General features: G+C 40.9%; 1 protein-coding gene across 1 annotated transcript; it reads left to right on the plus strand.

Annotated features, from left to right (window-relative positions):
* Window positions 1-546: 546 nt before the first annotated feature.
* UTP11 (UTP11 small subunit processome component) lies at window positions 547-9,878 on the plus strand. The gene is made up of 8 exons (XM_063105026.1): window positions 547-699; window positions 4,044-4,105; window positions 5,488-5,590; window positions 5,973-6,086; window positions 6,576-6,669; window positions 6,764-6,894; window positions 8,784-8,894; window positions 9,613-9,878. Exons 1-8 carry the CDS (start codon window positions 637-639, stop codon window positions 9,694-9,696), a joined length of 762 nt encoding a protein of 253 aa, XP_062961096.1. The 5' UTR covers window positions 547-636; the 3' UTR covers window positions 9,697-9,878.
* Window positions 9,879-10,976: the final 1,098 nt, after the last annotated feature.

Consider the following 10,976-nt stretch of genomic DNA (forward strand, 5'->3'; position numbering starts at 1 on the left):
TCTCAGAAAGTGCCCTCATAGTTAAGTGAGGCAGGACTTTTATTTTACAGTGTAGATTTCCTTTATAGATGTAAATTTCTTTTACAGAAGAATAGTTTTTCAGAACTACTCTTATGTCTGCAGTTTCTCAGATTAACCCACTCAAAATATGCCAAAGAAGTATATTTTGGAGCGTGTTCTGAGGCCCAACACAAAAATTCGCAGGGCTCGGAGCTTCCAACGTATGGAGTAAATCCGGCAATGGGACCCCCGCCGTAGGTGACTGCACATGCGCACACGCCAAGCCCAGCTCGGCCACAGGGCAGCTCCAGCCACGTGTTCCCGGGTGTCAATGCGCGGCCGAGAGCGAAGGCGAGATCTCGGTGGCCGTGGACAGGCTCTGGCGAATGAAAACTTGCTCTTGCACAGCAATGAGATTAGACCTAGGAAACTACACTTCCCAGAAGCAGCCTGCGTGACCGCGTTTGCTGGAGGATATATTTCCGGAAAAGCAGGCTCCGGATAGGCTGCAGAGACGAAGTGGGCGGTTCTAAGCCTTGACTGCTTGGCCTGTTGCCGGTAGGATCAGTGGGTCACGCCGGCTGAGGCAGTGAGGGATCTCCGTTGTCCGCTGAGTTTTTCCAGGACTGAGCAGACATGGCGGCGGCTTTCCGGAAGGCGGCAAAGTCCCGGCAGCGAGAACACCGAGAGCGAAGCCAGGTAGGACCGCAGAGGCCCCCCGTGCGCTAGCCTTTGGCCGCCACGTGCCGCCGTTGCCCCAACCCTTCTCCACCCCGGTGTGCCTGGTCCTGGCTGTACGGAGATGCTGTATGTAAATACACGCAAATATACGCTAATGACGCCGGCGTGGCTGGGTCGGAGCCTCGCGAGGACTGGGGTTTGGGGGTTGTCCTCCTCTCTCTAGGAAGAGCAGGGGCTGCTCACAATTCCTTGGGGATAATCAAACCTACTTTGCAAGGTTTCAGTGCGGAAATTGAGTGAGATAATGTGTGTGAAGTGCCTGCCTTCTCTGAGGAAGTTGAGGTCACAGCTCACATAGCCAACAATTGCGGGGCTGGAATTGGGTCCCACGTCTAATGCTCAACTCTGCCTGCTGCATATGGGGGCCCTGACCGAAGAGATTGGTGTTACTGATGTGGTATCATTATCGTATGTGGGCTTAGTGGTTCGTAAAGCTCTGCCACATATGCTTTTGTTTATGCCTCACCCTGTAATGTTGATGTTTTCCATCCCCATTTTACAGGTGAGGAAACTGAGGTTCGGAGAGTGATTTTCCTATTCACATACACCCAATTCAGGCAAAATAAACACTTGTAGGAGGTCTAATAAGCTTATAAGCAGAATCAGTTTATCCACCTGACTGCTCTTGGGAATCTTTCTGAATTAGAAAGGACCTTAGAGGTACGTGGTCCAGCTTTATTTTGCAGATTGGGAAGACAGAAGAAAGGATGTGCCTGAAGTTGTGCAGTTGACTGATGGGCTAGACCTAAGGCCTCTTAACCACAGTTAATAGCACTTATCAGACATTTACTCTGATTAACAGCATTTATCAGACATTTATTGTGTACTTGCTGTGTGCTCAGTGGTGTGCTTGGACCAGTAGTGTAAGTTGCTACTTGTTTGGGAGACTGTGTAGGTCTATTTAAGTTAATAATAGGGCTGGCTGGTTAGCTTAGTTGGTTAGAACAGGGCCTTGTAACACCAAGGTCAAGGGTTTGGTTCCCCAGGCTGGCCAGCTGCCAAAAAATAAAAAAAATAAAAACAAAGTTAATAATAGCTAGAATGCTTACTCTGTGCTACAGCCAGGTAGAGTGTGAAATGCTTTACTCTTATTTAAGTCTCACAACAGCTGTGTGGAAGTTGGTACTATTATTTCCTCACATTTGCAGATCAGGAAATGAAGACTCAGATAGGTTAAGTACGTTGCTGAGAGACATGCAACTGTAGGTGGCAAACGGCAAAGGCAGGAATTACACCAGGTGTTTTGAAACCAGAGACTACTAAAAGATGAATAAGGAGGCAACTTTGTAAGAGATGGCACATAAATGCCAAATGAGGAGTGTGAGTGGGAATAGTAGAGGTGACAAGAAAGCATTATGGTGAAACTTGTTGGACTTGGAAGGCAAAACTGTCACTTTTTCAGCACTTACTATATGCTAGGCATAGCCTTACATGTTTTACAAGAATTGTCTCATATAATCCTACAACATCCCTATGAGGTGGATGTTATCCTCATTTTGCAAATAAGGAATCTGGTGCTTAAGAGATTGAATAGCGTATCCGAAGTCACAGTTGTAAGTAGTTGATTTGAATTAGCAGAGAAGAGAGGGCTTTCAAGGCTGGCCGAGGACATAGCATAGCCATATCTGAGTAGCAATAGAAGGTCTTTGTGGGAAAGGTGAGGAGAAGGCTGTGCTGGAAAGGTGGGTAAACACATTGACACGAACATTCCCTTTATTTAATTTTATTTTTTGTGGCTGGTTAGTACAGGGATCTGAACCCTTGACTTTGTTGTTATGAGACTGTGCTCTAACCAACTGAGCCAACCCGCCAGTCCCAAACATTCCCTATATGGGTAGTTTGAACTTTATCCTGTATGTGAGGCAGTGGGGGAGCTCCTGAAGATATTTTGCATGGAGGGGCTGTGTGTTATTATTTAAACTATTTCAGTTGTCTTACCAGGTTCCTGTCTATAATCCAGATATACATTCAAGTGGATATGACAAATTTCAACGTTTCTTCCTGATGTTGTTGCTTTTTTGACCGTTGAGTTTTCTTTCTCCACTCTGTCAACCTCCTTTTATCTGCAGTAATTAAAATAAAAATTATCAGGAGAGGTTTTGGGTGTTGTTTTAAATATTGGGTTATTTATTGCATCACTTGAAGGGTAAAAGGTGAGAAAGGTCACTGTTAAAAGTCCCACCCAAATTATTATGCACTTTTAAATAGAAAAGTATATATTTCCTCAGAAGTCAAGATTATTTTGAGCAGAAGAGCGCACAGTCTAGTGGGGTGTGGAAGAGCACAGACTGTGGTTCTAGATAGAATGGGTTCTAGTTTTATTTTTCACTTACTAGTTCTGTCTTCTTGGGCATATCATTCTTGAAACCTCATTCCCCTTCTGGAAAATTGGGATAACAATAGTGCCTATTTTACCTACTTTCCATGATTGTTGTGGGGATTAAAAGAGATTGTGTAACAAGCATAGCACATTGCTTTGTAACAGAGTAAGTTCTTAATAAATGTGACCTATTATGATGATGTAGGCAAAAGAATCCACCACAGACCCTGACAGGTATTAAAATGCTCAAAATATGGTAGCTTGTAGAAAGATAATAACAAGAGTTAATTCTTGTACCCTCTATGCTACTCAAATCTGTGTCAGAGAAAGTATTTTCTGTCCCACTTGGTTTTCTCTCATACCTTGTACACAGGTACAGTAATAACAGTAAACATATGCTGAGCACCTGCTATGTACCAAGCCATATGCAGGTACTACTACTTCCAGAAGCTCGTTGAATCTTCATGATAACCCTGAGAAGTAGGTACCATTATTTCTCAGTTAGGTTACAGTTCGGAGAGAGCAGCTCAGAGAAGTTAAGTGGCTTGCCGAAGGTCACAGATGTTAAGACCTGAAGCTTGGATTTGAACCCGTCTCCAGATTCTAAATTTAGTTCCCTTACCACAGTTGCCTCCGTGTTACTATGTTTTCCCTTCATAGTATTTTATAAACCCTTGGATTAAGTCTGTAGTAATTTTAGTACAACTGGCAAGTGCTTGCTTAGTGCCGAGTCATTGTTGCCTCCCTCTGTCCTTAATAGGCCAGGAAACCTACTATGGCAGTGCTTGTGACCTGGCATGGTCCCTCTCATCCTTGGGCAGAGCCCATTTTGGGGGAGGAAAGGGAACAGGGTAGCGGGTTGGCTCCAAGGACATGGATTTACTGAGCCCTGCAGAGACTCCTGTTTCTGTCAGGTGTCATGTTCATTGGAGTATATATTTGCTGAGCAAGCTAAGTGTTGTTTTTTTCTTTTGTCTTCTAGCCCGGCTTTCGAAAACATCTGGGCCTGCTGGAGAAAAAGAAAGATTACAAACTTCGTGCCGAGTGAGTTTAGTATTTCTGGTAGAGGTGCTGCCAAGAAAACTTGCAACCTTCCTGCTCTGCAGCTGAATTGCCTGAGTGTCCAACAGGGGATAGTTTCCTGCCATTGATAGAATGGCCAAAGTTCTGGCAGCCTGTCAGATACTTTTCTGTGACCCTAAATGTCTCTCTTTGTTTAGGCAGATCATTATTTATTTAACTGGAGTTGCATTGTGCATTTTTTTTATTATGTTGCTCCCAATCGTTTTCTCATGGTGGCTTTGATTTGCCTCTGCCCCAGTGTTTGAACTAAAAGCTGAATCTTTTTTCTCTCTCTTTTTTTGAACTACAAGATATAATCTAAAATTCCATTTGTTGAGTCTCTTACGTCACCATATGTGTGGTATGGAATGAAGAGATGTGAAAGATGGATTCATGAGACTGAGCGTGGGTGATAATGAACTCTGAAAACATTTTATAAAACAATTATCTCCATTCTTCTTCTCCTTTGGCACTTTATTTGCAAAATACTTTATAATTATTTGTTAGCCATACGTCAGCTGAAGTCTTTCTTGTGCTCCTGGTGCATATGGTGGTGATGGATTAAGTGGATTTCTCTAGGTCCAGAATTTTTAAGGCTTATAATAATAATTGAGTGCTGTTATTGGGCCAGGCAGTGTTCTGAGAGATTTATAATTTTGACATTCAGGTATTCCTCTTAATAACCTTCTGGGGGCTGGCCCGGTGGCTCACTCGGTAGAGTGTGGCACCGGTAGCGCGCTGATAGGGGGATGGCCGGTGCGCTCACTGGCTGCGCGTGGCGCAGACAACAGCGTGCCGAGGGTTGCAATCCCCTTACTGGTCAGAAAAAAAAAAAAAAATAACCTTCTGGGATAATAGTAACTATTATCATACCCATTTTGCAGATAAAATTGGGATACAGAGTGATTAACTAACTTATCCAAGTTTACTTAGCCAGAAGTGGTGGAGTTCAAATTTGAACCCAGACTGTCTGGTTTCAGAGTCCACAATTCTTGTCATTATGCTATACTGCACCATGTAGTTTCTGAGTCATATTTGGTCATTTGGTGCCCAAGCTTGCACCAGAACCCTGTCTGAAGAGTTTTAATTTGTGCTTTGTTTGGTGTCTCTCTGTAATGGTGTAAGTGGCACTAAAATGTGTGTGGTATGAGGATGGTTAATTTCAGGTTCCATTGGGATAGGAGAGGGCCCTACAGAGACATAAGCTCAACTTAGTGACAGTGGAGTGGATCAGATCTAGTCAGTGCTTTAGCTTTTTTGTTTCATTTTGTGTGAACTTTTAGATGCTTGTAAAGTTTGCTCATTGTGGGTTTTATTTTTTTATTTTTATTTTGCTATGAACCTCATTTAACTTGTTTTTTTAGTGACTACCATAAAAAACAAGAATACCTCAGAGCACTCCGGAAGAAGGCTCTTGAAAAAAACCCGGATGAATTCTACTATAAAATGACTCGGGTTAAACTCCAGGTGGGTGCCTAATGGATCAGTTGGTGTTTTGAGCTCCAACTGTTGTAAAATAAGGATCGGGGAGGAAATGGAGAGGAAGGGTCCTTGGACTTAACTTAGCCATTCTCTGGCTCAGGTGCTCTTGGTCAGTATTCAAGGCAAACCTGCCCCTTCATGAGGAGCATGCATTTCTGCTTCTGATCTGAGTTGTCCTACTCCTGGAGCTGTTCTAAGAGTGGATGACTGGAGGTGCTACACAGAACGTGCACCTCGGGGGCCTAGTGGCTTCAGTTGCTGTTAGCATACAGCATTCGGTTGTCTTCGTTCTAACCATGGACTGTGCCAACAACTTATTAATGATTTTAATCTAATAAGGAATATATATTTTCAATTTGGATTTTAGGATGGAGTTCATGTTATTAAGGAAACTAAGGAAGAAGTGACTCCAGAGCAGCTAAAGCTGATGAGAACTCAGGATGTCAAATATATAGAAATGAAAAGGGTTGCAGAAGCTAAGGTAAGAATGAACTCTTTGTTCTGATGTATTTTTGTTGATTAAGAAAGGAAACATAAATCCATCAGTTTGTAGTTACCAGCTGATTTCTTCTGGCATTTACAATCTTGCTTGATTGTGATAATGATTTTAAAGTGTAGTCAGCATAGGGGATTGGAAAGAGTTCAAGTTTGGGAAGGAGACTGGCATAGGTTTGAATTCTGGCTCTGCCATTACTAGCCCCATGACTATGGATCAATTAACCTCCCCGAGGCTGTTCCCTTATATCTATCTCTACACGATTATTGCAAGGATTCAGTTTTGTGGAGTGCCTAGCTTAGTACCTGACGTGTAGTTGGTGCTTGATAAATTTTAGTGTCCCTTCCCTTAAAAGTCTGAAGCAAATTCTTTGCTGGCTGATGATAATCTGTGAAATGGTTTAAACCATTGCAAATTTATTTCTGATACCCCGTTCGAACCCAATATAAAGTGAGACCATATTCTATATTCTAGAAAATCGAAAGACTAAAATCAGAGCTCCATCTGCTGGATTTCCAGGGGAAGCAACAGAATAAGCATGTGTTCTTTTTTGACACCAAAAAGGAAGGTATGAAATATTTGAAGGTTTCAGTGACAGTCTACCATATCAGTCTGTGTTGTTTGGTATGAGAGAGTGCCTTAAGGATTGTCTTGAATTTTAGTTGAACAGTTTGATATTGCAACTCACCTGCAGACAGCCCCGGAACTAGTTGACAGAGTCTTTAATAGACCCAGGATAGAGACCTTGCAGAAGGAAAAAGTGAAAGGAGTTACCCATCAGACTCGACTTAAGGTAATTTTCTCCATTGTTCTTTACATGTGAGTTTAGGGGAATCTAGGTTCCTTTTTTCCCACTGCATTTAATATAGTTATTAGTGGAAAACTCAAGTGGAAGGAAGATTTGATAATAGGGATGGAAGTGAAGGAGGGTTTCTTGGTTTCTAAGACTGGAGGACATGTGGTACAGTCGTCAGGAGCTCAGGTTCTGGGTTTGAATCCCAGTTCTGATTCTGTGCTTTGTCCTTTTAATGCTTGTAACAGACGCCAATGTTTTTAAAATGTAGAGAAAAGGAGGGGGCACTGAAGAATAAGGGATTTGGTATACTTTGATATTGAACCTTCAGCAGTGAATACACATGTCATAAGGTCTTTCATATTATGTATTTGTAAACAAAATTTTGTATTGACTTTTCCTTATGGTGCTTTCCATCACTAACTGGGTTGTGCAAAGGACATGCTTTTCCTCAAAAGCCTTCTGGAGTTGAACTCTCACTTCCGACTGATTCATTTAAAAAAATGCTGTCAATGTGTTTCAAGCAGACAGCTGTTCTGTTTTGATTTGAATCATTTACACCGCATCAGTTTTGCTTCCAATGTTTAATTTCACAGCAGTTCTCTCTAGCTCAGAGGCAGCTAAACTTGCTTTAGTAATATAAATACCCCTAATTAGTTTGACTATATTGGGTAATCTCATAAATTTGACAGTCTGTGCAATAAAGTGAAAACAAAAGCTGTCTGAAACCACTGCTGTGAGACTGTGCTGGAATCGGTGACTTGTTGAAGTCTGAGGCCCAATAATATTCCCCTCTATGTAGATAACACTTCCAGCTGAGGAGCTGTTCTAGTGTTCTTGTGATAACCCTGTTTGTCAATTAGTTATATTTTCAATTAGTTGTGTCACTGACACTTCTCAAGTATTGTGGTAGTTCCTGAAGAGATTAGTATACCAAATTCCTGTGTAGAATAGTTCACCAACATAGCTTTTGAGAAATTTGGAAGGTTTGGGTCTTGCCATTTTTGTGTAGTAGTATAGTTCCTTTCTATTTTTTTTTTTGTTTGTTTGTTTAAAACGAAGTTATTTTTATTAAGAAATTGTAGTGGGTGGATTGGGAATTTAGTATGTAACTTGGAGGAGGTGGACAATCTGTGAATGGGCTTTAGGAGGTCTGTGAACATTCTCCTCCCACACTGAAATTTTGTGCAAATAGGTATGTATGTTTGCACAGCTTTGTACAAACATGTATGTACATTTATCTCAAGAAAGAACCCAAAGCTTTCATCAGTTTCTCTGAGGCTTGTGATTTTCCAAAACTTAATGACCCCAGTGGTCTTTGAGGAGTCATTAGCAGTGAGAATTCTCAGGTCAGCTTCTGCTGAGAAAATCCTTCTGCACTCTGAGTTCTAAGATTCTCAGGCACCAGTGTGCTGCCTGGTGATCCTTCTCTTGCTTTCTGCTCACTATGTGTAGGGTTTCCAATATCGGTTTATTCCTGCCATCATCTCAGGTAACTGTGGCACTCACACAAAGGCTGAAGAAGCTTAATGTAGTAGTGGAAAGATTCCTGGGATCCTTGAGACTCGGGGACAGTCCTGACTCTGCTCCAGGTGAACCATGTGTCCTTGAGACCTTGAGCCAGTTATTTTTCTTCTCTGGGCCTCATTTTTCTGCATTTGTAAAATGACAGGTTTCGATAAGATAGTCTCGAAGCTTCCTTTCAACTCTAGAATTCAATGTTCCTAAAATGGGAAACTTTATAGTAATGACATTATGTTGTTTCTAGAGAAAGGAGGGAGTTGATGAAACCATTTATGCATTTGGGCTTAAATGGGTTAAGAAACAGTTTCTTATTCATTTTTGTCCCACTAATTGTTTTATTGAAAATGTGTGTGTTTCTTCTGCAGAAGATAGCTAAGGAAAGGCAAAAGCAATATAACTGCCTTACACAGCGGATTGATCGAGAGAAGAAATTGTTCGTTATTGCACAGAAAATTCAAACACGCAAAGATCTTATGGTGAGGGAAGAGAGCCGTAGGTTGTCTTCTCTTCTTTCTTTCTTTCTTGTAAAGGTCTTCACTGAGACTGGATTTCAGCTGTGTGTAAATCAACCCCTGTGAAAATGTCTGCTCCTCAGGGGCAGTGGTTTGAGCCAATGTCTGTTACTTTGACAGTGTTGAAATGTTCCTTGATTAAGACAGTAATAAGGGGGTTATTAGTCAGTGCCTTGGAAGAGCAAAGGGTAGGATCGGGTAGCATATGAACTTTATAGCTTATGAGCAGCTCCCGTAACATTTAAACAGGTTAACAAAATAGTGCATGTCAGTCATTGGTGTTTAAAAATAGACAACATTGTGTAGTTAAATAGCAGAGCTAAGGAATATAAGATGCCTCTTTCATATTATTATCATTCCTCTAAATGTCAGATTCTTTAGGTCAGCCTTTCTCATCCAGGGTTCTGTGAGAGAATTAAAATTGTAATTTTAAGCAAAACAATTATTTAAGCACCTTCCTTCTCAGTTTTCCCAAGGATTGTACACATTTAGTACTATTGTAGTTGCCCACGGGAGAAGTTAATTCATTGCATACAGTGGATGCCTCGGGCAGTAGGGCTGTGTCTCTTCTGAACTTTGAGAAGGGCTGAATTGGGGGCTTTCTGACAGGTAGTTTATTAACCTTCCTATTTTGCAAAACCCACTCCTACTGTTTACTGATCACCTTTTTACTCTTTTGTAGGATAAAACTCAGAAGGTAAAGGTGAAGAATGAAACAGTGAATTCCCCAGCTATTTACAAATTTCAGAGTCGTCGAAAACGTTGACATGTTATAGATAAGCCTTATTATTCTGCATTGAAAAGAAATCTGTTTTTTTCCTAGTAACTTCAAATTCCATTAGTCCAAATGGCATGGTTTTCCTGTTTGTAACCATAATTTATTGTTGATCTGACATTTGATGTCTTTCTATGAACATCATTAAAGCCTCCTTCCCCTGTGTTACTGTTTTTGGATTATAAACTCAGTCTCATTTTTATACGCAGGTACTTCAAAAAGTTCGTGGAAAAATGAGATTAAAAGATGATACGAATTTTTCCACGAACTTTTTGAAATACTCTAAAATTTTTTTTTCATTATGAAAGTGATATAATCTCATTATAGCAGATTTGGAAAAATAGAATTCACCCCTAATCCCAGTACTTACTCAAGAACAACAAATATTTATTGCATACTTATTGTGCTAGGGGTTAGAGCTGTGGAGGTAAACAGCTACTGTGAGCATTCTTGTTTATTTCCTCCATTTTGTAAAGCTATGACTGTTTTTGTTCGTATTTTTGTGTTTTGTAGTTGTAATTATTTTAAACATTTTTATATCCTAACTTTTCAATGAACTCATTTATCCTTTTCCATTTTGTAATGTTACTACATTTTTAAAAAGAAATACATGCTCATGGTAAAAATTAAAATAAGTATTATTATTTTTATTTTATTTTAATTTTTTTAAAAGATTACCAGTAAGGGAATCCTAACCCTTGACTTGGTGTTATCAGCACCACACTCTCCCAAGTGAGCCTTGGGCTGGCCCTAAAATGTGTTATTTTTAATGATTGCATAATAATATCAAGTGGGTAGACTGATTTTATCTTCATTTATTCTTTTATTGGATATTTAAGTAGCTTTGTAAATTATCCAAGGAGGAATTTTTTTCTCTTATACTTTACAGCTATAGATAGAAAACCTTGGAACGAGAAACCCATGGAAGCACCTCTGTCTTGATGAAGGTCAAATCAGAATAGCCCTGGCTCTGTTCCTGTCCTCTGCACTCGGGCCAACTCACGATTTCAAGGCTGTAAATGGCTTGGAACAGTCCTTTAACCTGAGAATATGGACCCCAGCATGTGTGGGGCAGCTTCCTTCTCTTTCCAGGGTCTCACCCTTTTCTTACCTGCCCCTTCAGGGATCGTAGGCTGAGGCCAGTTAGGACAGGACTGAGCATGCTTAGAGCAAGTGTGGGAGAACAGGGAGAAGAGTTCTGGGAGGCTTGCTTACATCTCAGCCCCTGGAGGGGGAATAGCTGTGCATGGATTTGAAAGATTGAAAACTTG

This window comes from Cynocephalus volans, chromosome 8 (assembly GCF_027409185.1).
Source record: "Cynocephalus volans isolate mCynVol1 chromosome 8, mCynVol1.pri, whole genome shotgun sequence".
Lineage (NCBI taxonomy): Eukaryota > Metazoa > Chordata > Mammalia > Dermoptera > Cynocephalidae > Cynocephalus > Cynocephalus volans.

Excerpts from the sequence above, each read along its gene's own strand:
- UTP11 (XM_063105026.1), top strand. The coding sequence starts at position 637 with ATGGCGGCGGCTTTCCGGAAGGCGGCAAAGTCCCGGCAGCGAGAACAC. Across the intron at positions 700-4,043 it reads AACACCGAGAGCGAAGCCAG|CCCGGCTTTCGAAAACATCT; the intron begins GTAGGACCGCAG and ends TTTGTCTTCTAG. Across the intron at positions 4,106-5,487 it reads GATTACAAACTTCGTGCCGA|TGACTACCATAAAAAACAAG; the intron begins GTGAGTTTAGTA and ends TTGTTTTTTTAG.